The 25,101-nt window shown below is 40.5% G+C and overlaps 1 protein-coding gene across 1 annotated transcript in view; it reads left to right on the forward strand.

Moving 5' to 3' along the window:
• The first annotated feature begins 7,328 nt into the window (after window positions 1–7,328).
• Window positions 7,329–25,101, forward strand: part of ppp1r12b (protein phosphatase 1 regulatory subunit 12B) — a 38,993-nt gene continuing 21,220 nt past the window's right edge. The window contains 2 exon segments of the mRNA NM_001079292.1: window positions 7,329–7,618; window positions 21,995–22,011. Of these exon segments, the coding sequence (NP_001072760.1) occupies window positions 7,517–7,618; window positions 21,995–22,011 (119 nt within the window). The 5' untranslated portion in view covers window positions 7,329–7,516.

Below are 25,101 nucleotides of genomic sequence, written 5' to 3' on the forward strand. Positions count from 1 at the left end.
AAATTGGGGTATTATGTTTTGTGCTAAAAACACAGAAATGGTTGTCATTTAAAATCATATTAAATCATTACTGTTCTCAATTTATTCCATTAAGAAGTAAATGTAGAAGTGTTAAGAACCACCCTATGTGGCTTAATTCAGAGGGAAAAAAAGTTAATAGTGAAAAAAAGGAAAGCGTTTAAGAATTATAAGTCAGTTATAAGAGTACAGAAGCTGCATTTAATGTACACTATAACAAGTGTTGTAAAACAGCAATCCGGACAGAGGCTAAAACTAACCCCAAAACATTTTTTAAGTATATTAATAGTAAAAAGATGCAGGTTGAGGGTGTGGCCCCATTGAGTTATAGTAACAATATGGTTACAACGGATACAGAAAAGGCAGATGTGCTTAACCAGTTCTTTTCCTTAGTGTATACAGTAGAGGAGCCAGAGTGCCAAGGCGCACCCAATAGCTGCAATGTTGGCTTAGCTCAATCTAGCCACTGGTTGACGCAGGATATGATGCATAAAGATTGTGGGGATATAGCTGGTAGCAGCAGGTAGCGGATTGGAATCTAGACTTCACAGATGAGACGGACCAACAAAATGATCAGGCTCCTGCCTGTGCTTTATTTTTCACAGGAAATTACACAGCTTTGTGTTTAAAAGGGAAAAAAGTTCAACAAAATAGAGTCTCACCAAAGTGTAGTTTCAACGAACAACATAACAAAAAGTCCATACTGGCAATGCCAGGCAGTCTTTCTCTGGAGTCCCAGAATTTGCTTTCAGCCCAAACTTCCCCTCAGAGCCTCTCTCATTTACTGAACTCCTGCTGCACAACCAGGCTCCCCTTAAGTACTTTATGTGTTGCCTAATTGTCTTCAGTGGTCTCTAGCCATGCTCCAGGGCACTAGCCTATCTTGCCCTGGAGATTTAAAGGAGCCAGTACCTCAGCCTGGGTGCTATACATCAGCCACCAAACAGAAAATTTCCACTGAGACAACCCTTTTTGCCACAAGATTTACTCAAGATTAATGTGAACAAGGCACCAGGGCCAGATGGAATATACCCTCGGGTACTGAGAGAGCTAGGTTTTACAATGGCCTCTGTTTCTGATATTCACAGACCTGCTTTCATCTGGTATGGTACCTGTGGATTGGAGGAAAGCTAATGTAATTCCTATATTTAAATAGGGATTAAGATCTCATACAAAATTATTTTTTAGAGAGTGGCATTATGAGCAGTAATCAGCATGGCTTTATGAAGGACAGGTTATGTTATAGTTACATAGTTACTAGGGATGCACAAAACCCACTTTTTTGGGTTCGGCCGAACCCCCGAATCCACCCCGATGGATTTGGCCGTATACCGAACCGAATCCTAATTAGCATGTGCTAATGAGTATGAGGATATGGATCACAGCGAATCCCCCCCCTAACATTGAAACCATCGGACTGCTAATTAGCATATGCTAATTTACGCTATTTAGAATTTGGACTCAGTTTGGCTAGGACCGTGGATTCGGCTGAAACCAAACCCTGCCCAAAAAGGCAGAATCGTGGCTAATAGTTACATAGGATTGAAAAGAAGTTCAACCCTTCCAAGTAAACCCAGCACACACAAACCTATACTGACCTATCTATACACTTACATACATAAACTATATATGAAGACCCCTGGAGGAGATACGCCAGCCAGTGCAACAACAGGTAAGATGACGTGGCTGACCAGCAAGAACTATTATAGTCAGGAGGCATATCTTTCCCATGCTGGTCTTTTGAATTCCCCCACCAGGTACAGATTCTGGCCTGTGCAGTTACCAACAGCTACTTTTCTTGGTAGTCAGAGAAATCTAGTGAGCTACCCCTGCTGGCCAACTATTATTGTAAGCCTCACCAAACTTGATTCAAAGGCTTTATTCTTTTAACATCAATATATATGGTAAAGTGCCTCTTTTGCAAAGTTCTTCTACTTTGCAAATTGTACACATCCTCTTTCATATTGCATTATATAGCATTTGTCTGTGTAATACATAAAACCCTTAGGAATGATAAAAGATGCCTGTTTTACTGACTTTAAACAAAGTGCAGCTGAAATTTCCCCTTTAAGGTAAAAGTCCTTCACAATCAAATCTTTCCATGTCATAGAGCCAGGAATCCTAATAAGGTAAGGTATGCCCCCTGGTAGAGAATTCTCTTTTAACTGGAGGCCCTGACAGTACTGAGAAAGAATTAAAAGAGACGAGAAGGTGTCTGTACAGAAAAAAAGCTAAAAAAGATTTGCTGTTCTTTAAAAAGCATTTTTAATAGCCTGCTTCATTATAGCACAGCATAAATAGTTTAAAAAATGTAATTATAAATTTATATTTTCCTGTGGAAATGTATTAGTGCTATGTAAAGAAAGGGGAAATAACAATGGTTTTATATAAATATGGCTATACTGTATATAAACAGAGGTAAATAAACAGAGCTAAACAGATCTCCTGCTAATGCTAATGCTAACATTATTAAAAAAAGGTACTTGTGCCCACACATGCTCCTTGCAGTTTTCAGATACCAGCAATAAGCAACCAGCTTATTGCTGGTATCTGAAAACTGCAAGGAGCATGTGTGGGCACAAGTACCTTGCTCTAAACTGCACACAGCTGGGCACAAGGGTTTAAAAGCACAGGGCACACAGATGCAATGGAACCCTGAAATGAACACCTAAACAGCTAATTTGACTCTTGTGAGTGACATACTGTAAGCATTAGTGCCCATATGTTGCATTCACTAATGTTGGGATTATAGGGGGAAATGCTACACCGTGGATAAAAAGCATAGGGATTTATTTCCAATTTTGTGCATTGCATTTTTACATTGCATTAAAAAAAAGAGCTTTTCCATTTTGGTTTGTGATGATCAATGTACCGACCAGGTCCTAAGGTTCATATAGTTACATAGTTACATAGGGTTGAAAAAAGACCAGTGTCCATCAAGTTCAACCCATCCAAGTAAACCCAGCACACACAACCCACACCTACCAATCTATACACTCACATACATATAATTCACTGAGTGCAAAACAGCAGCAGCAAAAATGCCCCTCTCTGCCAGTCTTTACTTCCCCTATTAATTCATGGTGAATGCTGTTCCTTAAGCACACAAAGTGGTGGACGGTGGGGTAACTACCAAGCCAGACCCCGTGGCTATGTGGGGGCTGTTGGTGAGTTGGTGCACATATGATCATGCTTGTGTCATGGGTCACGCGTGATATTTTTATATTTGTAAATATACCCAGTTGGGATTTTACTTTCTATTAAAAAGACATACTTCATTTTATGTATTATGTTTGCTGCATATACCTCCTATATCTGGTAATCTCTCCAGAGTGGCTGTGGTTTACACATGGTATATGGTTATATGCACTGAAATAAGAGATTCACTGCTCCAGAAATTCTGCGCCAGGAAAATTGTTTTGCGCTTTCCCACAGAGATTGTGGGAAAAGGTAAGCGATAACAATTACTGGTGGTGTCTAACATGCATGGACAAATTTTTTACAATGAGAATTTTAAACCTGCCCGATTGATTTTGTGACTGATGTCAGATAAAAGATTGCTAGATGTATGATCGTTTGGTGCACATTAACCTTACAATAACTGTCAGATCGCACTGAAATTGGTAGATAAATAAAAAAAAATTGTTATGTGTATGGTCAGCTTTAAAGTATGGTTATCCAAATTACAGAAAGAGCCCTTATCTGGAAAACCCCAGGCCCCGAGCATTCTGGATAGCTGGTCCTATACCTGTATAATTGTAGCTTAACCAAAATGTATCAGTGCTCTCCCATATAAAAACACTTGGCATGGTCATGGAACTCCTCAATAACCTATAATATCCTTATATTTTTAAATGAGGACTGAAACATTGGATGCTGTACAAAAAAAGGCAGGTGTGACATGTGGACCTATAGAGAGAATCTGCAGTGGTAAAAAAACCAGACCATAACTTTTTTTTGCACATTCCCTTTAACCAGGCCCAGGGCCAGAAATAGGGGTGCAACAATACCTTGTGGTCTAGTGGGGCGTTGGGGACACCTGCCACCTCCTCCGGTGCGGGGACGCCCGCCGTTGTCTTCTAAGTGCGCGCGCGCCTCACTCTGCCGTTTATGCGCATGCGCGCTCCTGATGCGCGCACATGCGCACTCGCGTCGTTGTTGCCGGCGCACGCGTGACATTTTCGGTGCCAAATTCAAATATTTAAAGCGCTCATTGAATGATATTTGTTGCCCAACGTAGGTTTTCCTTTGGTTACTTCCTGGGTGTGATTATCTGCTGTTCTGCCGTGTTCCTGACCTTGCCTGTATCTGACCTCTCTTGCTTGCTGCCTGAACCGACCTCTGCCTGCCTGACTATTCTCTTGGATTCTGATTCTGTGCTGCGCTGCCTGACTGTTGCTGACTCCGGCCTGTCCTGACCACTCCGAAGTGTTCCCCATCTGCCTGCCTGTCTCACAATAAGACCTGGCGGCATCCGAGTAGCGAAGGGCTCCTCCCGACGTGAAAGGCGGCGGTTATTGGCAGAAGAGTGAGCCGAGACCGGACCCTTGGAGCCTGTTCTGAGTTTAGGGATACCAACCGTGACAAGGGGTAGCCAGAAGAGGCACCTGCCTAGGGCGCAACAGTGAAGGGGCGCTAAGCAGGTACCACTGTTGCCATCCCTAGTCCGAGATCTCTTACCTGGCGTCCCTCCACTACTGGTGTCCCCGTGTGTGTGCGCTTGCGTGCATGTGCACGGGAGGGTGGGGTGGGGGCAAAGTGGCCCGCCTCTGACCAGGCCCCTGCAAATTTAGAGTTACGTGTATTTATTATCTTACTTTACAATTATCAGTTTGTACCTCTTGGCCAAGTCTGACCAGCAAAAAAATCCCAAAAGGATTTCATAATGCCACTAAAAGGCCGATAACACACAGCAACAGAATTTTATTAATTAAACAGGCCACTATTAGAGTCCAGTAGGTTGTATACATGAAAACAGGGTAGTAATCAAACTGACTTTTAATAAACATGGTACAATGGACAAGGCTGCCCGCACAGGAAGGGAGCTCCCATTGTGGGCAGCCATGTTGCAGCACACGCATAATGAGCAAGTACCGCAGCTCGCTTATTATGTGCATGTGTGTGATGTAGGTGAGTCACATCCACCTTGCCTACATCACACGCATGCTCATGATAGGTGCCCTTTATGCTCCTTAGTTACCATCATGTAATAATTACTGTTTAATCATAGAAAAAAAAAATATTTTTAAAAATGAAAATGATTTGCTCCAATTAGACTCTATGGCAAATGACCTCTTCATAATTTAGAGCTTTTTGGATAAAGAGTTTCCAGACATGTGGATCCAAGCAAAATCCAAGCAGAAACTGTTATACTTTATTTATTTTAGTATTTTTACTCTAACTGCAAATTGTGTTGAATCACTAATTTTAGGACGCATACTAAAACAGAGCCCACAGTGTCATATGAATATATCATGGTAGTACATATGTAAAGCTCATTGTAGTTCACCACAACAAATGCACTGCCCCCCAGTTTCCTCAGTGCTTTACCAGTACAAATGTAGTTTCCGTTGTGTCTTAGTTCTCATTAGTGTTCTACCAATGCTACATCAGACCATATAATATCCCAGCAGTACAAATGTACTTAGCATTAGTGGGGAACATAACTGTATATAACCCTAATTTAATAATTACGTCTATAGGTATCTGCAGGTGCACTTATCTTGTATAAGTGTATATAACTCTCATTTAAGAATTATGTCTATAAGTGTTTGCAGGTGCACTTATCTTAAGGAATATAACTGCACAATTAATAGCCACTAAGTGGTAACCTGTATAAACAATATTATTGCATGTTTTTAATTGGAGACTGTTTTAACTCGTGAGGGTGTACGAGGGATTTGCTTTTTACACATGGTGTGTTTATAAATGTATTCTATATAAACTTATAGTCATTTTTATCGATCACATTGTATTTGTATCATTAATTTTTTCTAGTATGGAGTAAATAAAAATTGAATTTTTATTAAACACATACACTGGTGTTTGGAGTTATATAAGAAGAGCACCAACTCTGTTGACATATACATCATTGGCGCGGGTTTAGTAGATTCAGCACTTAGCATTAGTACCAGTTTCTTAGCTTTACAAATGCTTAGCCATGCAGTGTCCACAGTTATATAGTAATAAATATCTAAAGACCATTGTGCTAGGAAGCCAGATGCATAGTTGTGTATATACTGTACTAGCATTCACTTCCATTATCTGTATATGAATGGGCTTTATGATCCCATGTCTATGCAGCATATTAATATTAATTTTTAACAGGGGTAGGGGACTTGCAGTGTCTTGTTTCCCTCCCTCAGAGTATAAATTACTGGTTAGGGGTAGGGTTGCCAAGTGAATGTCCAGGTCAGAAACCCAGGTGAAAACCAGGCAGAAAACCTCAGAATTGCGTCCTGCGGATGCAATAACCCCACCCCTGATGTCATCACTCTACCAGAAAACTTAATGTGATGACATTGATGGTCTGCATGGTGATGTCAGCGACGCACGGTGCCAACGTCAACGTCCAGGTTTAAAACCCGTAGGTACAAAATGCCCTTCATGTGTGCCATTACCATAATACTTTTCACTTGTGCCCCCCATTTATATTTTTCAGTTGTCCTTCTGCATGTTTCATGTGACACAGGGTCTAGGGTCAAGATCAGTTAGGCATACTTGTATGAGACTGCTTTTTAACTGCTGTTCTCTTCACCTCTCCCAGACAGCTAACTGTCTCTCTCAATCTGTATAAGAGCACTGACAGGCAGCAGAGCAAAAGCTGAGTAGGGGGCAGAGGATCCCCTTCACATACATAGTGTGGCCCTCTAAAGCTCTGGGCCTAAGGTGACTGCCTCAGTCGCCTTGCCCTTGAACATGTCCTGGGCTGTATAATGGTCTAAACAGACTACAGCACTAGTGTGCTCAGCCTCAGTGTATTCTTTAATTTCATCGTGGGAAAATATGTTTATTCACCAGTGATTTATACTTATGGTATAACTTTTATTCATTTCCCCTTGGCTTCAGTCCACAATTACAGTATGTAAACATGAATCCATTTGTTTACAATCCAGTCAAATGCGAAAGAAAAGAGGAAAAGGCACGGCACATCTTGGAAACACATGTAAATTTAACTCCTCCCACCAACTTCCATAAGAGGAGACATCTCCCTACATGTCCATTTTTACTAACGATTCCCTTATCCATTGCAGTTGTGAATGTTCTGAAGCGTTTGAATCATGAGCCACTGATGCAGTGTGAAGCTCCGCATTTTGTTCTGCTCCAGCACAGAAAGGGATTTGGTTTAGCACAGCTTTTCATTCGTGGATTTGTTCACAGAAAATTAACTTGTGGAAGGCTTTGTATCCCCCTTTGTCCCTGCAAGAAAGAACGGGTGTGTGCTGTCTTAGTGACATACTCTGGAGGGATACAAGTAGAAGATAAAGTGTGAGGCGATATGTCATCACTGTTTAATCGTTCCAAGGATTTCACCCGAACGCGGAAATCGCAGTCTGATTCTCCACCCTCCTCTCCATCACAGGCTACGAAGACGCTGCGTGTATGGAGCACTGAATTCTTTTCTCGGAGCTGTCTGTTTCACCGTGTGTATTGCTCGCTGAGAATTTTTCATGGCAATGCAGCTGGACACAAAGTTTGCCAGTTAACCACCACTTTAGCTTTTCACACACACTACTGCTCCTAACAACACGCTGTTTCACTGTCTTCCACTGCTAAAGTAGTAGTTATGCAAACATTTAAGAAAATATTTGTAAATATCTTTATCTTATCTTTTTGCTTTACTTCACTTTTCATGTTCATTATCAGTTGCCCTTATATAGCAGTAGCAAGCGTCATAAATGCTACCAGAGACTGTACTGCAGTGCAGGGTCACTTTGTTTTAGTTATTGTGCATTTGCACTATGTCTGTGGGTACCTGGGGCTGGCTGAAGGGCATGGTGACCATGACACCAAGCTTTAGAGGCCCTACTAGCCCAGATGTGGAAAGACTTTTATTTCCTTTCAGTCTTCTAAATGTCTTCATAGGAGAGAATGATAGTAGGCTGTCTGGGGGAGGTGACATAAGGCACATAAGGTATTAAAACAGCAGCCACGTAATCAACTTGTAACCATCCAGCATCCCTAACTGCCCCGACCCTAGACTCTCTGCATGACCTTGTGTCACTTGAAATATCAGGGCAGGGAGAAGAATGCCCCCTGCAATGCAGCTGCTGGCTGCCAATGATTGCACTTGTGCCTGTAACTTTTAACTGTCCAAGCTCCAATTGCTAAGTATTTGAATGCACAAACCTCATTGGTAAAAGGCTGTTGTTCTTAGCTGGAACAGAAGCCACGGAGTTAAAAGCCCTTTTGAAGAGTTGTTCACCTTTAAATTAACTTTTAATATGAAGTAGAAAGTGATATTCTGAAACAAATTGCAATTTGTCTTCATTTTGATGCTTGGTTTTTGAGTTTACCTTTTGGTTTAGCAGTAGTGATCTGTGGGCCGGCCCAATATCCGCGGGTTAACCTGCTGGTCAGGCAGGTTCGGGCACCCTCGGCACATCACTTGCGGGTCGCAGGGGGGGGTTCTGGTTGAACTCTTCTGCTCACCCTTCCTGTCCAGGACCTAGCACAGCCAACTGCCTCTTCTGGCTTGTGAATTTATAGGCGCACGCCCAACACGCCCTGCCCCTTTTGTGACGTCATTGCGGGGTGGACGTGGGTCTATAAACAGAGGGGAGAAACCAGGTCAGGTAGGGTTCAAGTTGGGAGTGGGGAGGTTAGGGTTGGGTGTGGGTTGAGTTTTTCTTAACCCGCACATCATTATTCAGCAGCTCTCTAGTTTCTAATTTCAGCAGCTATCTGGTTGCTAGGAAACAAATTACCATAGCAATCAAGTAGTGGTGTGAATAAGAGACTGGAATTTGAATAGAAAGGTAAATAATAAAATATAACAATATTAAAATTGTAGCCTTATAAAGCAAAAGTCTTTTGTCTGTGGAGGTGACCCCTCCCCCCCCCCCCCCACAATTGAAATTTTGAAAGAGTCAGAAGAAGAAGGTTAATAAATCAAAAACTATAAAAAATAAAGAAAAATTGAAAAGTTGCTAAGAATTGACCTACAACATACTAAAAGGTTAACTTAAAGGAACAGTAACACCAAAAAATAAAAGAGCTTTAAGTAATAAAAATATAATGCACTGTTGCCCTGCACTGGGAAAATTGGGTGTGTTTGCTACAGTAACACTACTATAATTTATATAATAAGCTGCTGTGTAGCCATGGGGGCAGCCATTCAAGCTGGAAAAAAGGAGAAAAGGCACAGGTTACATAGCAGATAACAGATAAGTTCTGTAGAATACAATAGTGTTTTATCTGTTATCTGCTATGTGCCTGTGCCTTTTCTCCTTTGAATGGCTGCCCCCATGGATACACAGCAGCTTATTTATATAAATTATAGTAGACTTTCTAAAGTAAACACACAACTTTTACCAGTGCAGGGCAGCAGCACATTATATTTTAGTTAATTTTATACATTTTCATTTTTTGGTGTTACTGTTCCTTTAAAGGTAAACTACCCCTTTAACTAGGGAGAACATATTGGGTTATTGAATCAGATTTAAGCACAAAGTTGATCCAGGGAGTGGTCTATTTGCCATCTTGGGTCAAGAAGGATTTCTTTCCCTTTGCAGCAAGTTAAAGGAGGTTCATAAGGGAGATTTTTTGCCTTCCTCCTAAACACCATGCTCAGATTTGGTTGGGAAGTTTGACTGACTGACTGATCAATCTGCTCAACCATTTTGCAATGTATGTATGTTGTGATCCTAGTAGATCACATGATTATTGATGCTAGCCAAAAGGATCAGGCTGTGTATGGCCACCTTTGTGATAAATGCACAAATTACTCCACCACACATAATGGTAGTAAAGTAACTGCTGGTATGTATCTGCCTTGCTAGGACAATGTTCTCCAAATATGTCTTTTTCTACCACTGTGGGCACTGCATGGCTAAGCATTTGTAAAGCTGAAGCAATGGTACTCCTGCATTTCTACTGCTGGGATATTATCTAGTTTGTTTTGTCATTGGTAGAGCACTGTGGGAACTATGACACCGTGGGCACTGACACATTTGTACTGCTAAAGCACTGGAGACACTACAATGAACTTTACAGTTGTACTGCCAGGACGCTATAATGTTAGTATTTGTTGGTCACCGTGGGCTGGCCTTCAGTATTATGCCCCAATACCATTGTTCTGTATCTGGCCTATGTCAGATAATGCACATTGTACCACATTTTAGGCATACCTCCCAACACTTAAAAATCACAAAGAGGGACAATGCCCACTAAATACCACGACCATTTTACAAAAACATGGTTGGAATAGCAGCATCAGATGCATTAGGTTTTAAGAGACACAGTGGTTCCGGCATCTTGTGATGTATTGGGGCCCTAAGCATTTAATGACAGCAAAAGTGAGAGTCCCCCAGCTCCTCATGACTCAGTGTGGCACAAGCATATCATGCTATATTGTGGCCCTCAGCATTTAATGGCTACATGATAGTGTATTGTCAAGGTGGTGTTAAGGAGAGTCTGTTACTGTGAGTTTGTGTACAAGATGGCGTCAAGAGAAGGGACTGCAACTTTAGCATCATGGGAAGGCAGTACTTGTTATCAGTGCTGTCCAACTTGCAGCTTCCTGCTGTAGTGAAACTGCAAACACCAACATCACTCAACAGATACTGAGAGTTGTAGTTTAACATCAGGCTCTGAAGCTTTTATAGGAAAAAAAGGCTGTGGTTGGGGGAATTTTGGCCTTAAGGTTATAAATAACTGGGGGAGTAGCAATGAGCTGGAGACTGTCAGAGAGAGACTGATCCGCAGTCAGAGGGAAAGAAAGAGCAAGCAGGAATCAACATCAGTGAAACTTGTAGAAATCAGTAAGAAGAGTGGGAGGTAAACAGAGACAGAGACAAATCGCTAACTAGCAAGTAACATCTACCTTGGCTGTAGGGGAGAGGGAGCCAGAGAAGGGCAGAGGGCAGCAGCAGCAATAAATCCAGCTGGGTTCAGTTTAGTATCTCAGCGGCAGTGTTCCAGCTGCATTCTTTAACTGGATCAGTCGTGATGTCACAGTTTTATCGCGGGAGGCATTGCGGGACATTCAGGCAACTATCCGGGACAGTGGGTTGTGCTATAGAAAGCGAGACTGTCCCGCTAAAGAGCGGGATAGTTGGGGGGGGGGGTATGTTTTAGGCCCGTGTGGGCTTGTGTATGAAAATGAAGTTTGAATGCTGCCTTGTCTCAAAGATTTATGCATAAAGCCCACTTCACTCTAATACTGGCCTGTTTCTACAAAAACATTCTACAAAGCCTGTGCCATATCTAACTGATCTTTCAGTGGAATTATGGCATTTTGGGTTTTCTGCTGGCCTGTCTGGGCCAAGCAGTACAAAGTACATGATCATTTTAACTTGAGGCAGTAAATACATTTGCCTCTAGCTTTCTATGGGCTTGGTTAGTGCTACATATTTTTTTTCTGTATGCCCACATGCCACACTTGCCTTAGGCCTCATATTTTGTTGAGATGGCCCGGTACCTGTAATATAAAAGATGCATCTGAACATAGTTGCTTTGATATTTATTTCATTTTTTTGCAAGGTAAAAGTTAAATCCTACGTTTCCACTTCCTGTGCTGGTATCATTAACTGACCCTTATGGATTTGTTTATGCCAAGCAATTAGCTATTTATAGTGTTTTTAAAAAATTGCCTACTTTATCATCTAGGGCAGGGATCCCCAACCTTTTTTACCCATGAGCCACATTCAGACGTAAAAAGTGTTGGGGAGCCACAGAAGCATTAAAAAAAGTTATTTGGGGATGCCAAATAAGGACTGGGATTGGCTATTTGGCAGCCCCATGTGGACTGCTGGCCTGGAGGAGGCTCTGCTTGGAGTAAAACTGTTTCTCTGTGTTTCCAGAACAATTTACAATGGGTGAAATGACAACTGAAATTATTCGAGAGATTTTTTTTGGCAGAAAATAGTTTTTTTTTTACCCTTAATAATTATGCCCCCGCTGTTGAGACAGAAAAAGATTTTTGAAAATGGATTTGTACATTTTGACTTGGTCTTGTAGTTCAAATTTGAGAAATTTGCCTTAGCTATTGACCCCTGTTTGCCTTTTTACCATTCTTATACTTGCTTGAGTGTTTAGTCTAGTCACTTTTCATGAAATAACGAGCAACTGGATGACAAAGGCAGGCATATGCCCATTATTGACATGAATAACTACAAATTTTGCTAATAGCATGTACAGAAGGATGCCATAAAAGTGTCTTAAAAGAGAAGGAAAGGTAAAAACTAAGTAAGTTTAATCAGAAAGGTCTATGTAAATACAGCCATAGCCACAGCCAAAAGGTTCGAAGAGAGTTCTTTATTAAAAGAAACACAGGATTTCTTGTCTCCTTTTTTGTGAACATGTTCACATCTAACTTCCTCTCTCAGAAAGATCCTTCATTCCTGGGGCCAGAGTCTGTGCAGCTGTCTCCTCTCTCCTGCTCCCCCCTCCCACAAGAATGCTAAGAACTCCCTCCCCCCTCCCTTAGGAATGTGTGGTCTGAGCTAGAGGCTACCTAATAGCCAATCTTAACCCTTATTTGGAATCTCCATTAATTTTTATGATGCGTGTGTTGCTCTCCAAGTCTTTTTACATTTGACTGTGGCTCACAAGTAAAGGTCCCCATACACGGGCCAGATTCTAGCTGCCGATATCGGTCCCTTAGACCGATTCGGCTAATCGGCCTGTGTATGGGCACTACAGATGGGACTGCCCGACTGATATCTGGCCTGAAATTGGCCAGATCTCGATTGAGTAGGTTTAAAAATGTAGTCGGATCGTGGACCGCATCGCCTTGTTGATGTGGTCCCCGGACAGACTTTGCCTATGCCCGTCAATCTTAAGGTGTATGGGCACCTTAAGAAAGGTTGGGGATCCCTGCTTTAGGCTATAGTATCCCTTTAATATCTGTTGCTTGGTCCCAGTCAAGCATTCTCAATGTTTTTAGTGCATAAGGCTGCTTTACTTTTTTATTTTCTGTAACTTTATTGTTTGAAATCAACAGCTGTATACAACTTCTATGGCTCCCACCATCTCCCCAACTCAAAGAATGAAAGGAAAAATCACTGTAGGGTAGTGATGTGTGGGTCGCGAAAAACTCAACCCACACCCAACCCTATCCTGCCCACTTCCAACCCGAACCCTACTCGACCCAGCTTATCAGTTCTATTTATAGACCCGCACCCACCCGCCCCACAATGATGTCACAAAAGGGGTGGGGCAAGCCCAGTGCGTGCCTATAAATTCACAAGCTGGAAGAGGCAGCCGGCAGTGTTAGATTGTGGGCGGGGAGGGAGAGCGGAAGACCCAACCTGAACCTGACCACAATCCGTAAAGCTATGTGCCACGGTCAACCCAAATCCGCCTGGGTCCCGTGGATATTGGGCAGGCTTACACATCACTACTATAGGGGGATGGCAGGTTGCTAGATAACCCCAGTGCCACATACCTGCTACCATTGGTTGGCTCTCCTCTCCTTTAGAAAAACACATCTGGGTATGATTTTCTGTGATGCTCTCTTTTTTTCCGGTCTTCTAGGCATCCCCCATGTGGGCTTGAGCAAGCACATGTGCAGTGCAGAACTTTTTCAAAGTTTCTGCATTATGTATGGGCTCTCCTAGAGTTGCACCAGGTTTGGCCATGCCACCAATTTTCTTGCCATACTCTGTTAAGCACAGAACACATCCACAATCATCCCAGACTCCACGTTCTGCAATTCGGGGTCCCTAAATGGACTGTTCCTGCCTCTTTCTGGATGGTGGCAGCTGGCAGGAAACATGAAAGCCTCTAAAACCACAAAATAAAGATTGTTACAATTTGGGGAGAACTTTCATTAACATCTACATAATATTGACATACTTTTAGTTGGCTAAATAATAAATGGCTAAAAAAAAATGTTTTTTTTCCATGAAAAATTCTAAAGTTCTAAAAAGTTTTAGTACCACCTCACTTTGGCCAAATATTTTTGTTTTTTAGGGTAAATGGCAGACTGGGAGATTTGTAGAACAGGTATGGGACCTGTTATCCAGAATGCTTAGGACCTGGGGTTTTCCGTATAAGGGTTCTTTCCATAATTTGCATCTCCATAATAAAAAAATAATTTAAAGATTAAATAAACACAATAAGATTGTTTTGCCACCAATATGGATTAATGCAGCTTAGTTACCATCAAGTACAAGGTACTGTTGTATTATTACGGAGAAAAAGGAAATATGTTTTTAAATTTTGAATTATTTGATTAAATTAAGTCTGTGGTAGAGGACCTTCCAGTAATTGTGAGCTTTTTGGGTTTGGGGATAATGGATCCCATACCTGTATTTGTTACTAATACAGTTTGATACTAATACATAGTTTTTCAGTTAAAAAAACATGTCCATCGAGTTCAACCTTTTGGCCTAGCTAAAAGCTTCCTAAGTGCTAGCTGATCTAGTGGAAGGTGAAACACCCCATCTGAAGCCTTGAGGGGGAAAATAATTTCCTGACACTAATTTGGTAATAGGACCAGTCTCTGTATCAGCTTTGTGTGAAAAAAGCTAATTTTAGTAGCCCTGTATTTTCTCATTTTCTTAAAAATATATCATTTACTTGCCAGTGCAACCACTTTTAGAATTTCACAGCTCCCACTGTAAAATACCTTTTTTTTAATTTTAACATTGAACCTCCTTTATTCAATTTTTGTAACTGAGACTTTCCATTCCCCTAACCAAGTTAGTTACACTTCTTTGGCCTTAATTATATGAGCTATATCCTAATTATTGGGCCTAGCAGCAAGATAATTGGGAACCCTAAATGTATGCAACTTACACAAAAACTTTTGCTACTTTCAAAGAAACATACATAACTTATGTATAAAGCAATGGCATGGCAGAGCAGTGTGGTGGGCAGGTAGGTTTAAACTTAAGGCAAACTCCACTAACCCCCAATTAATTAAAAAACATAAGGTAAATTAAACTGCCCCAATAAATTGACTGACTTTATTAGCATGTTATTTCATTGTTTTACTATTTATATGAATTAATGTAACTTATGCTCAGCAGGGGCAGAAAAGAGTGTAGTGCACAAAAGGGGTGTAGCCAATATTGGTATTGCGTTCGTGTGGGGGTCGCATGTGAATAACTTGTGTGGGGCCCCAAAGTTTTGATGTCGGCCTTGTACACAAGTACCTCTAGGTTCTCCTCCATCAAGGATTTGCCTAAGGTAGTTCCATTATGGGTAAAATGGATTGCATATAGTGCATTACTTTACATTTATCACCATTGTATCTCATCTGCCATTTAGCCACCCAGGCTTCTAGCTTATCTAAAACCCCTGCAAGGATGCTATATCTTGGGTGGACTTAATTGGCCTGCATAGTTTTGTGTCACCAACACATTACTTACAAAGCACACCCCAAGTCATTAATGAACAAATTAAATAAAGTAGACCCGCCAATACTAATACCCTGCCACAGCCCACTCCACAGAACCTTCCTCCAAGGCAGAAGTTAGATAAAGTTAGATAAGAGGATGTTACACAGACCCCTGCTGTACCCCACTACTTAGAACCCTTTTCCAAGTAAAGAATGCACACACCACCCAACACCAACTGCACACCATCCTTTAGCCACTAGCAATGGCCTATCTTTAACATCCTTTGCTATTTTGAGTAAAAAAAAAAAGAGATGAACAACTACACTAATTAGTGGAACAAAAGAAGGGAGGCTGACGTAAACTGGGGAAATTATATATGAGAAAATTAACATAATAGAGATGTGAATAATACATACAAAAGCCCAAAGCAAAAAGCATTCAGGTATCCCATACTAAGGACTTTAACAGTGAGTCACTAATTGAAGAGATCATGCAGGCAGTTACATAAGGTAGTTTCAAGGGTTAGGCGCCATTAACCATACCATACTATACTATAAGAGTGCTGTTCTAGGGACTGATCCAAATGCTGTCCTTAGAAGTCAGTTCACCTTATTAACTAAATTATGCCTTTTGTCAAATCTAACTTGAACCCAAATACATAAAAAATCAAACACTGTCTTTCAGTGTGTTCATTTGTAATATTCTGGATTGTAGTTCATATGAAGTATTATCTGCATGCTCTTGAAAACTCTTTAATTTAACTATGTCTCCCCTTTGGATTAGAGGAATGGAACTTCATTTGAAGCAGTGTAGGTAGTTTTTCACGGTGACGGCAGTGAGGTTGTGGAATGCACTTCCGAGTGATGTAGTGATGGCAGATTCTGTTTATGCCCTTAAGAGGGGCTTGGATGATTTTTTTGAACAAGCATAATATCCGAGGCTATTGTGATACTAAAATCTAAAAATTAGGTTTGATGTTGACATAATTTATGTATGTGTGTGTATAGACAGGTCACTATAAGTTTATGTGTGTGCTGGGTTCACTTGGAAGGGTTGAACTTGATGGACTTCGTTTTTTTTTTTCAAACCAACTGTTGAGATTGAGAATAGGGTTGCCATCTTTCATAGCTTCTAATACCTACCAGGGTGGGGGCATAGTAACATAGTAAGTTGGGTTGAAAAAAGACATACGTCCATCACGTTCAACCATAATGCCTATATATAACCTGCCTAACTACTAGTTGAACCAGAGGAAGGCAAAAAATTCCTTCCTGACTCCAAGATGGCAATCGGACCAGTCCCTGGATCAACTTGTACTAAGAGCTATCTCCCATAACCCTGTATTCTCTCACTTGCTAAGAATCCATCCAGCCCCTTCTTAAAGCTATATAATGTATCAGCCAGTACGACTGATTTGGGGAGGGAATTCCAGAACTTCACAGCTCTCACAGTAAAAAATCCTTTCCGAATATTTAAATGGAACCTCCCTTCTTCTAAACGAAGTGGGTGCCCTCGTGTCCGTTGGAAGAACCTACTGGTAAATAAAACATTAGAAAGGTTATTATATGATCCCTTTATATATTTATACATAGTTATCATGTCACCTCTTAAGCGCCTCTTCTCCAGTGTAAACAGACCCAACTTGGCCAGTCTTTCTTCATAACTGAGACTTTCCATACCCTTTACCAGCTTAGTTGCCCTTCTCTGGACCCTCTCTAACTCAATAATGTCCCGTTTGAGCACTGGAGACCGAAACTGAACAGCATATTCTAGATGGGGCCTTACCAGTGCTCTATAAAGGGGAAGAATAACCCCCTCCTCCCGTGAATCTATACCCCTTTTAATACAGCTCAAAACCTTGTTTGAACCTTGCAGCTGCTGCCTGGCATTGCTTGCTACAGCCAAGTTTATTATCTACAAGGACTCCAAGGTCCTTCTCCATTATGGATTTGCCTAGTGCAGTCCCATTAAGGGTATACAGGGCTTGCATATTTTTACATCCCAGGTGCATGACCTTACATTTATCCACATTAAATCTCATCTGCCACTTAGCTGCCCAGATTGCCAGTTGGTCAAGATCCTGCTGCAGGGATGTCACATCCTGGATAGAATTGACTGGTCTGCAAAGTTTTGTGTCATCTGCAAACACTGATACATTACTCATAATACCCTCCCCCAAGTCATTTATGAACAAGTTAAACAAAAGTGGACCCAGTACAGAACCCTGAGGAACCCCACTGAGAAACGTATTCCAAGTAGAGAATGTACCATTAACAACCACCCTCTGTACCCGATCCTGTAGCCAGTTTTCTATCCATGTGCAAACGACTTCACTAAGACCAATAGACCTTAGTTTAGAAAGCAGTCGTTTGTGGGGAATGGTATCAAATGCTTTGGCAAAATCCAAATAGATTATATCTACTGCATCCCCACTGTCCAGCTTCTTACTAACCTCATCATAAAAAGCAATTAAATTGGTCTGACATGACCTGTCCTTCATAAAGCCATGCTGATTACTGCTCATAATGGCATTCTCCACTACATAATTTTGTATGTGATCTCTTAACAAGCTTTCAAATAACTTGCCCACCACGGATGTCAAACTTACAGGCCTATAATTGCCAGGCTGAGATCTTACTCCCTTTTTAAATATAGGAATGACATTCCTGGCTCCTCTACTGTATACACAGAAGAAAAGAACTGGTTAAGCACATCTGCCTTTTCTGTATCTGCTGTAACCATATTGTTACTATAACTCAATGGGGCCACACCCTCAACCTGCATCTTTTTACTATTAATATACTTAAAAAACTTTTTGGGGTTAGTCTTGGCCTCGGCCGCAATGCGCTCCTCATTTTCTATCTTTGCCTTCCGGATTGCTGTTTTACAACACTTGTTATAGTGTTTATATTCATTAAACGCAGCTGCTGTCTACGAGAGTGCACGTTGAGTGGCGTCAAGAGCAAGATCATGACACAATGGGGGTGGAGTGGGGTGACATCACAGCTAGCCAGCTTTGTGAATAGAGCTGGGTAGAGAGACAAGCTGGGAGAGGGATTTGGAGGCAGACAGGGGTGTTTCAGAGGTGGATCGGGGGCAAGTCAGGTCCAAGGACTAGGTATTACAAATTTACCAGCAAGTACTTAGTCGTAAATTTGTAATTCTGGCACTGGTCTTGGCTGGTATTTTACCGGCTAAGCCAGCAAAATATAGGCCGGGTAGCAACTCTAGTTGATAAGGGACAGTCAGGTTAGCAAACCAGTCAGGTTTAGTAATAATTACTTACAATAGCAGCCCTATAAGTGAAAAATAATCAACATGTCCTATAAGTAACTTTTAATGGGCATTAATATTTGAATAGTAGTTGGTGAGGTGAAGAGAGATGGTGAGGAAAAGCCTGTGCCCAATATCAGCTAATGCAAAGGAATGCCCTGAGAAAGATTAAAATAAGCTTTATCAGCCTGCATAAAAATTAGATTATACGAGTTTTAGGAGGGAGGATGATCAACATTAAAGCTAGTGCCACACAGGTCTGTTTCCTGCCTGTGTATAAACACAGTCCAAAGAAACAGCTGATCCTCCTGGCCAATGTTTGCTCCTTTAGGCTAAGGCCAGACGAGGCATAGAGTGGATATTTTTGGCATGCGAATGAATGAGATACACTGGGGTGTAGGAGGCGTAGGGCGGTATTTTCAGCAAGCGATTTTCCGCTTGCAGAAAATATCCGCCCTATGCCTCGTCTGGCATTAGCCTTATCTGCACTTACAGGCACTTGTGTTGCACCCAGGCCAACACAGTGCTTGTGAGTGTAGACAGGGGAGCAAACAAAGGCCTGTGGATTGGCTGTTTCTTGGCCTGCATGTAACAGGCCTTTGCAGTACAGGTATGGGATCCCTTATCCGGAAACCTGATATCCAGAAAGTTCAGAATTACCGAAAGCCTGTCTCCCATAGACCCCATTTTAATCAAATAATTCCGATTTTTAAAATTGATTTCCTTTTTCTCTGTAAAAATAAAACAGTGCCTTGTATTTGATCCCAACTAAGATATAATTAATCCTTATTGGGGCAGAACAGTCCTGTTGGGTTTAATTAATGTTTTATTGATTTCTTAGTAGACTTACGGTATGAAGATCCAGATGAAGGAAAGACCCCTTATCCGGAATACCCTTGGCCCTGAGCATTCTGGATAACAGGTCCTATACCTGTACAATAAAAGGAATAGTAAACATGAAAGGTGAAATACATAGGTGACACTTTTGTTGTTCTGTCGAATCAAGATACAAAAAATACTAAGCAGTGGTAAAGTGGTCAGTAAACCATGAAACTATCTTTCCAAATATTAAGCATTTAAAAATGTGTTTTAAAAAAACATACAATTGTAGGCACCCCTGAGTCTAAGGCAATGAGAACTGTAGGTATTCTTAACAAACAATAGTCTACACAAATTCATGCTTATTTTTGTTTTAAACAAAAAAGATGGGTACACCAGCTGTTGACATAGAACTGCCAAAAAACTTCTTCATGTTCATTTGCATTTATTATTAGGGTAATAGGTCCCCATAATTGAAATTGGTCAAATTATTCCAAATGCACTTATAACAGTAAAAACATATAAAGTTGTCCACCTAGGCTATAGTAACAAAAAAGCTTATACTTTAAAAAGTTATTAATGCTAAAGTATAAACACGGTTACTTCAGTCAATTACATACAGTGGCTGCAAAGGCCAAAAGAATGTTAGAAGAGTAAGGAAAATATTTTTATAGCTATATAATTAATCACAAAATCCATCATGAAATGGGATTGGCTCATAGATGACACAACAACCCAATTTGCAGACCGCAAAAATGTGAATCATGGAAATCTTTTGTCCTAATAAGTATAGCCAGGGCAGATCCTGACCAAACAGCAACTGCCCAAAATCCATATTTGAAATGTAAACAAAAATTCAAATGGAATTGAATAATCTGAAAAAAATGTGTCTCTATCAGTTGTCTGGTGCTCACATGTCATGTTTATAGCTGTTTGTATAGCTGTTTCTACATTTTGCCATTGGCAGATTTTTTCACAAAACGCGAAATGAAATTCGGCGTGTGTCAACAAATTGATGCCCGCGTCAAATAATTAAAAAACCATTACAAGTATGTAACAAATGTGTATTGCAAAGTTGCTTAGAATTAAGTTTTTATAAGGGAAAAAAATATTTTTGGGGTTGACATGTCCTTTAATGAGTTTTCTTGCATTGATCTTTATTTCATGATTGTTTTATTTAAACCATGATTGTTTTATCATTTATTAAATGAAATTACATTGGATTGTTCTATATTTTGTCGGCTTGTTATTTAAGTCTTTGTGTGTTTGCAGTTGGCCATTTGGCACAGTTGTTGAGCAAATCCATTAAAGCTACTTGCATCCAAAGCCACTTCAGGCACTTCCGTATAGTTGCTTTTAGTACTGGTGTGTCCTTCCTGCATCCTGTTCCAAAGCATGCGTAAGTACACATATTAGATGCAGAGGAACTATGGAGCTCATACTCATGCGTTGTACCTTAGGCATGTGCCTCCTATGCCTACCCTTAATGCTGTCCCTGCCTACCAGCGCCGCCTCAAGGTTCCTAGCCACCTGAGGTGGCCAAGTTGTTTAGCAAGTGACTTAGGTTAAGGGGGGCTGCATTGTTAACTCAAAAAGAGCCAAAATTTAAATTCAAAAATCTGAATTTCGGCTATTTAAGGCACGAGAAACATTTTTTTTGCTGCCCCTGGTGACTTGCCAGGTCCTTCTGCCTGAGGCAAGTTTCTCAACTCGCACCATGGCAGCAGCGCCGCTGCTCCCTATGTATCTTTAGTCCCAGGGTGTGGGGGCATTATTTGGTTTTACTAGGGCACAGCCCAGTGAGTTGAGTGCCAAGATTTCTTATGTCAGCCCTGCACACTATTCGTAATGCTTCTGTGCATTTTACTCCACAGATTTATTTACCTTAACGCAATAGAAAGTACAGTGCAGAGGTTGTTGTCTTAGGGCTGATTTTTTAAGTTTCAATATCACATTTTTTTTCTTTGGTCCGAGGTTTCCATGCTAAAAAAGATGCAGTTTTGATTATCTTTTAATTTGAGTTTTCCAAACTTGAATTCATGTCAAACAAAACAACTCAAACTAAAATAAATTTGGCAGCTAAAAGCAGGACTTCTGTAGAAGTTAATGAAAGGTGTATAAAATTAAAGATTTTGCGGACTGCATTGCTAAATAAATAATAGAATGTGATCAGTTTTTTTATGCTATTTAACAAGTTCAAGTTTTTTGTAAATATGGTTGCAATTGAGAAACTGCATTCTAATTTTAGTAAATGCCTCCGGGACTTCACAAGTGCTTACAATTGTGTTTTTTTTCTGATATTGTAATATCTAGATAATATATTGTCTATTCCATTGCCTATATTTTTTCTAATTTGATCTGTTTTTTTCCCACAGCATGAAAGACTATCAAGGTAAGATCTCAAATTCACCTAATCGAAAAGTCCAATTCACCAAATCGAAAAGTCCATAAAGAAATACACCATTCATTTCCACAACCATTTTGAGGCCATTGCTTCATATAGAAAAAAGTGAAAATACTCCTGAACAATGTCTAATTGTCTAGTTTTATTATTCACAAAAAAGTATAATTAAAGAAACATTTTACAGAATTCTGTCCTGAAGACAAAATAATAACCTTTATGCCCTGAAGCAGAACTGAAGAACTGAAAAATAACAAGGATTTAGTAGTAGATTAAAAACACAATTTAAAAAAATGTTTCAGTTATGATGTAGGCCCATAAGACATGTTTCTATTACTGTGTACTGTTTTTTTTTTGTTTCAAATACTCTGGCAATTGGTGTTAAAGGGGTAGTTAAACAGTTATTTCACTTTTAACATGTTGTAGACGACGGCCAGTTTGTCCCCTTTTTCAGCATTGGTTCAATGAATAGACCTTGTGCTGAACATATTTTTACCTATTGTTTTAATTGAAAATATATATGGATTTTGTAGACTGAACTGCAAATCATCAGTCCAAGGGGGCCAGATACAATTGTTTTACGGATTTCCCCATAAACTTTAGTGCAAGTTTTTAGCCCCAACTTCTTCTTTTATTCTAGTTAACATGTAAACAATTCGTTAATGTCCTTTTCATCGTTCCACAGCATTTGAAACTCATTCTCACAAGAAAAAATATTAATGTTTCTTGCTTTCCACACTGCCTGTTGTGCCAGAACCCCAAATTTATGCTTTTCTTCAATTCTTCTTTTTTGGATTTGTTTAAAACTTTTTTTATTGTACAGTTAAGGATAATATGGCAGCATATTATAAGCACAGTGATAATAAAGTGGTGCATAGTAAAAAAAAATGCTTCTGTTTCACCTCTGGCAATAGTGTGCAGCAGGTTACTATGGGCAGCAAAAAAGCAAAACCATCCATGTCTGGTCTCCAATATGTCTGTGCTCTTTAGACCACCACCTGTTTGTAACCCCTGTTTGGCTATAAAATAGTCAAAACCCAAGCTAGTGTAGGTATTAGAGCATGGGGTACATGCGACTCTCTTAGACAGGATGGGCCTTCGCTATATGGAAGAGACCTGCGGAGCTGGGGTGTAGTGTAACTACAACTCACTGTAGCTGTGTGCAGTAAAGTTGGATGCCAGAAAGGTTCTTGCAGTTGAACAATAGACAGGTTTATTGTCAGAGACAAGTAAAGATGCAGGGTTTGATCAAATACTCACATAGAGATGTTAAATGATAGTAGACTCTGAGGACAGCAAAGAGAGGATGCACACCGGTTTATCCCACCTCCTGGGCAGGGTAAATGCATCTGGTCAGCTTAACACCCCATTGGAAGCAGTCAGGATAGATACCTCAGTCCTCAGGTTGATAACCTCTAGCTTTAAGAGTCCTACAGCTGACTGTGGATCAGGGTTAAGGTACTGCCTGTCTCCTATGTCTTAACTGTGGCCCTATGCTAAGGTAACACTGCCTGTATGGAAGGGTACTTCCAGCTATTTTCCTTGGTGGAGCCGAAACTGCTCTTGCTTCCTTTCCTATCTATCTCACTCTCCTAGAGAGTGCTCTTACAAGAGTAACTATCTAACTGGACCTCGTTCAGGGGGTTCCTGTCCCCGACTTCTCTAGAGCAAATGGTGATGATAACTCTAGGGCAATAAGGCTTTACTGGGGCCTATGCTGATCCCAGGCTCAGTGACCTGTGACTGAGACACAGAGGCAGCCAAAGAAGAAGCCACACCTCCTTGCTAAACACTATATTGGAGTGCAAGGGGTGTGGTCAACCCAAATAACCAATAAGGTACAAGTGCCAAGGATAAACTAGATACATGGGTCTTTCCCAGTAACAGCAGAAATAAGGAAGTAGTAGGGTTTAAAGCCATAGGGGCAGATTAACCCTATGGGTCCCTACATGTACACAGATAAATCATAACAGCCAGCAGTCAGTATTTTATTGTCCTTGTAAAGGAAATATAAACCAAAGAATAATTTTTTATTACAAATAGTGAAACAACTTTTTTCTTTTTTTATATGTTCTTCCTTCTCTATCCCATCCCTGTCTCTCTTACCTTTTCTCCCACTTTTTCCATTTTCTTTTCCACTCCTCACTTTTCTATCCTTTGCTACATTCTCTTCTTCCCCAATATCTCTGCTTCCCCTTTCTCAACCTTCATTCATTTTTTCTACTGGTTAGTTTATGGCTTTTTATTCTTCTCTAATCAAGCAAGCTTTTGCAAATGAATCTAGGGTTCCACTAGTGGGTTGTTGAATAGTAACTTACATTTGAGTGAACTGCACACTCATGTTATTAATTTCCCAAGCATTGACACACCTGAAATAAGGCCCACTTGACTTAGAAATATTTGTTATGTAATTAACAAGTAACTAATACGCTCAATTTTAGACGTGCAGACTTTGCCAGTATAAGGGCATCTCTGCAATGTGTCAACTGGGAAAGGCTTTTCATGGGGTTAGACACAGAAGGAAAATGGAACATCTTTAAAACATTGCTTTGTAGGTATACACAACAGTATATCCCCCTTGTAAGCAAGGAGAGGCATCGCAAAGCAAAACCTTTATGGCTGAATAAAAGTGTTATTGTCGAGGTTGGTAAGAAAAAACGTGCTTTTAGGGCATTCAAGTTAGCTGGGACAGCAGAAACTTTCATCAGGTACAAGGAAGCAAATAAAGCATGCAAAAAAGCTATCAAGCAAGCTAAAATAGAAATGGAAAGGGATATTGCTGCTAGGAGTAAAAAGAATCCTAAATTATTTTTTAATTATGTGAATAGTAAAAAAATGAAGCAAGAAGGGGTGGGAACTTTATTATCACGGGGGGGTAAGTTGGTTGATGAGAATGGGGAAAAAGCTGAAATTTTGAACTCTTATTTTTCATCTGTCTATACATCTGAGGAGCCAGATAATGAAGGCTTCCCTTGTAATATGCCCAGTTCTAGTAATTTAGCTATTGGCGCATGGGTCACTCGGGAGGAAATTCAAAAGAGACTTGAACATGTAAAGGTAAACAAAGGTCCAGGGCCGGAT

This window comes from Xenopus tropicalis, chromosome 2, assembly GCF_000004195.4.
Source record: "Xenopus tropicalis strain Nigerian chromosome 2, UCB_Xtro_10.0, whole genome shotgun sequence".
NCBI classification, from domain to species: Eukaryota; Metazoa; Chordata; class Amphibia; order Anura; family Pipidae; genus Xenopus; species Xenopus tropicalis.